This window comes from Trypanosoma rangeli (genome assembly GCF_003719475.1).
Source record: "Trypanosoma rangeli strain AM80 chromosome Unknown Tra_15.4_contig_00842, whole genome shotgun sequence".
Taxonomy (NCBI): Eukaryota; Euglenozoa; class Kinetoplastea; order Trypanosomatida; family Trypanosomatidae; genus Trypanosoma; species Trypanosoma rangeli.
Window position 1 is genome coordinate 1 of NW_021706605.1, and position 3,152 is coordinate 3,152.

At 49.7% G+C, this 3,152-nt stretch overlaps 2 protein-coding genes across 2 annotated transcripts, besides 1 other annotated feature; both read left to right on the forward strand.

The window, feature by feature from the left end:
- TraAM80_10221 (thymidine kinase) lies at positions 1–411 on the forward strand (the record flags this gene model as incomplete). Its single annotated transcript, XM_029386859.1, has 1 exon — positions 1–411. A coding segment is annotated over one exon (411 nt), but the record flags the coding sequence as incomplete, so codon positions are not given.
- A 139-nt stretch (positions 412–550) lies between these two features.
- Positions 551–585: a microsatellite.
- A 1,232-nt stretch (positions 586–1,817) lies between these two features.
- On the forward strand, positions 1,818–2,228 carry TraAM80_10222 (uncharacterized protein; the record flags this gene model as incomplete). Its single annotated transcript, XM_029386860.1, has 1 exon — positions 1,818–2,228. One exon carries the CDS (start codon positions 1,818–1,820, stop codon positions 2,226–2,228), a length of 411 nt encoding a protein of 136 aa, XP_029233267.1.
- Between the last annotated feature and the right edge of the window lie 924 nt (positions 2,229–3,152).

The following is a 3,152-nucleotide window of genomic DNA, read 5'->3' on the forward strand; positions in this document are numbered from 1 at the left end:
TGCCGTCTTATTCCCCTCGCCGAGACGGTGAAGAAGCTCAGTGCGGTTTGCATGGAGTGCCACTCCCGCTCTGCCTCCTTCACGTACCGCACTGTGTCCTCTGAGAAGCGGGAGCTCATCGGTGGTGCTGACATGTACATTGCCGCCTGCAGAAGATGCTTCATCAGTAAGTCGCGAAAGCGGGCGCGGGCGGAGGCGGCCAGCTGCTCGGCGGATAAACTGGAGGACGCTCCGCAAGACCTGGAGGCGGAGAAGCAGGAGGGCGTACTGCAAGACCAGGAGGCGGAACCAAGGACACCTTCAACAACGGAGGCGGGGGCGGCGGGATTCCCGTCGCCGCTCAAAATCGATACAAAGGCCCCAGACGACGACAAGCACTGCACACCAAAGGAACGGCTTACGTGTGACTAAGACTGCCGTCCACTTCACGAATATAAGCGCACGAAGGCCGCCTTGCCGTCACTGGCGTCGTAGAGGAAGCGCCGCCGCAGCACTATACATGCCGCGGGTGTCCACGTTAGTTACAAACTTCCTTCTTCCACCCTTTCGCTTGTTTTCTTTCGTTTGTTTTTATTTTTTATTTTTGAACTATACCAACACCTCAGTCAGACAAAAGAAGGGGAAAAAAGAAATGCCCATAGAAAAAAAAGTAAGCAACAAAAACAAAAACGAAATGCAGCTGCCTAGAAATTTGTTCTGTGTCATAAGCATCTAAAAAAAAAAAAACTTTCATAGAGAATGTATTCGGGGACGCATAACTCCTCTTTTCTGCACTAAACGCCACAAGAGGAGCCATTTACAAAACGATGAAGCGAAAGGGGCAGTGGATGCAGTGAAACGCATAGATGTGATGCAGATCCTCTCCATTGGATTATCAATAAATTTAACAACGTAAAAAAAAAAAACGGAAAGGATATGGTTTGGGTTGAACCCACAAATGGCAAGAGAAAATGCAGGGCAAAGATGGTGGAGGGTAGCTGTTAGTCCTCGCATCGTTCCCTGTTAGATCAACTACTCTTTGAGACGCGGGGTCTTGTGTGTCGCGCCTGAAGTTTGTTTGTTTGTCGTGTTTTCTATTTAGTGTTGTTTTATTGTTGTAGTCTCTCTCGTGTATACGCATACATATGTGGGCCTTTGGTGTGCTTACATTATAAAACAAACGAGGAAAGAAACGGGAAATGAAAGAGACTTGGACGATTATTACTTCACTTCCATTGAGAAGCTTTTTATAGGCGGAGTGGTCCAGTCCACAGTGAAAAAAAAAAAGGACAACAACAAATTCTATTTGCGCATTGACGATGCCTCTCTCTCTTTTTTTTTTTTTTCCCCTTCCTCCCGTTGGATTCAATTTTTTTGTTTCCTGCTGGGAAGCGATGGCTGCTTCGCGTGAGTGTTCATAGATATATATTTATTTGTTGTATTTTGGGGGGAGTGTAACTTCAACTCCAATTCCCTTGCAACTACCCCCCTCCCCCCCGTCCTGAGGCATGTTGTTTGGAAGGGCAAATGTAACGGGAACGGGGAAGCACTACATCAACCCCATGGGGCCCACTCCTTATGCTCTTTTATATATTCCGCTTTACGGCGTCTGTGTGCGTGTGTGTGTACCTCTTGACACTGCCTCGCTGCGTGAGGAGGTTTCAGCTGCTTTTGGTAGCGCCTTCATGGTTTTACCGCTGTGGGGGGTGGGGCAATGATGGTGAGGGAGCATGATGTTAGTTTTTGTGTTGGTTTATTATGCGTGTGTCATGGTGGTGTGCAGCTCCTTTGCTTAGGCACGGTCATGTTCATTTTATTCGACGGTTTTCTTTTTATTTATGGGGTTCACTCGAGCTCTCCTTGCGCGGCGTGCCACGCAGACACACACACACTGGAAGAGGTTTTTTCTTTTGAAAGTAGGCCTTTATAGACGAAGCGAAAGTCGTCCTAGGGAAAAGGCGCGTGGTAACGCGGTTTCGCCTGACAGCTGCAAGGAAAAGACGCAGCCAGGTTGTGATTGCAGGATGGTTCCCTGCATTTACTACACGGACTGCTGCGTGGAAGTTGCAGAGAGTTTTGCGCCTGCGGGCACTGACCGTCGTGTGACTTCCGGTGGTGAAACAAATTACTATCAAGCGACAACTCTGTCCACCCACCCCAAGAAGCGCTTTGCATTTGACGCCGTGGTTACTGAGACAGCAGCGCAGCATGATGTGTACGAGACTGTTGGGGCTTCTATCGTTAACTGAGTGATGAGAGGGTACACTGGAACAATTCTTGTATACAGGCAGACTGGTGGTGGCAAGACCCGCAGCATAATTGTCTATTCTGACGGTAAAAAGAACGTTTTTCTCGCCAGTAGCCCACAGTAGGAGGCGTATGGCCTTGTTCCTTGCATCGTATAGGCACTCTTTGGTAGCCTTAACCGCCTTGACTCTGTGGAGAGCGCACCTTGCGGATGACATCAAGGAGCTTCTCTGCAGAAATCTACGGGCGCATGCGATGGAATGCCACCGCATCCACGAAGACGCGCTTGGCAAGGGTGGACATGTGGAGTTGCTCAAGCAGGTGAAGTGTCACAGTGCCGAGAAGGTGTTGAGCTTGGTGACCACAGCTAGGGATATCATTGAAGCTTGTGGCGGCGGCATGGCGGCGCCGTAAACCGTAGTTCACCTTCTAATCTGTCTTGTGTTAGAGCAGTATAACCCGGTGGCAAGCAGCACGCTCACCACGAGTCGGTCCAACCTTGTGAAGTTTGCCGGAAGCGAGAAGGTGTCTCGAACGCTGGTGGAGGGTGACAGACTGAAGAAGGAGCGGTTCATCAATGTTTCCCTCACACTGCTGGGAAACGAACGTCATTTATAGCCTGAGAGATGGAAATTTTGGCTACGTGTGCCCTACCTTGATTCCAAGCTTACACGCATGCTGCAGGAGTCCATTGGAGGGAATGCAACGACGATACTGCTCTGCTACAACTCTCTTGGTGCCCGCAACCGCATGGAGAAACTCAAGACGCCGCGGTTTGTGTAGCGAGCAAAGCGGGTTGAGGAATCGACCGCGAGTTTAACTGTTAGTTTACCACACAGGAACTGCAGGTTCAGTACGCCTGTGTCTTTGATCAGGTTTGGCTGTAAGAGGAACGTCTACAGGTGCAGGATGACCGTTCTCGAGAC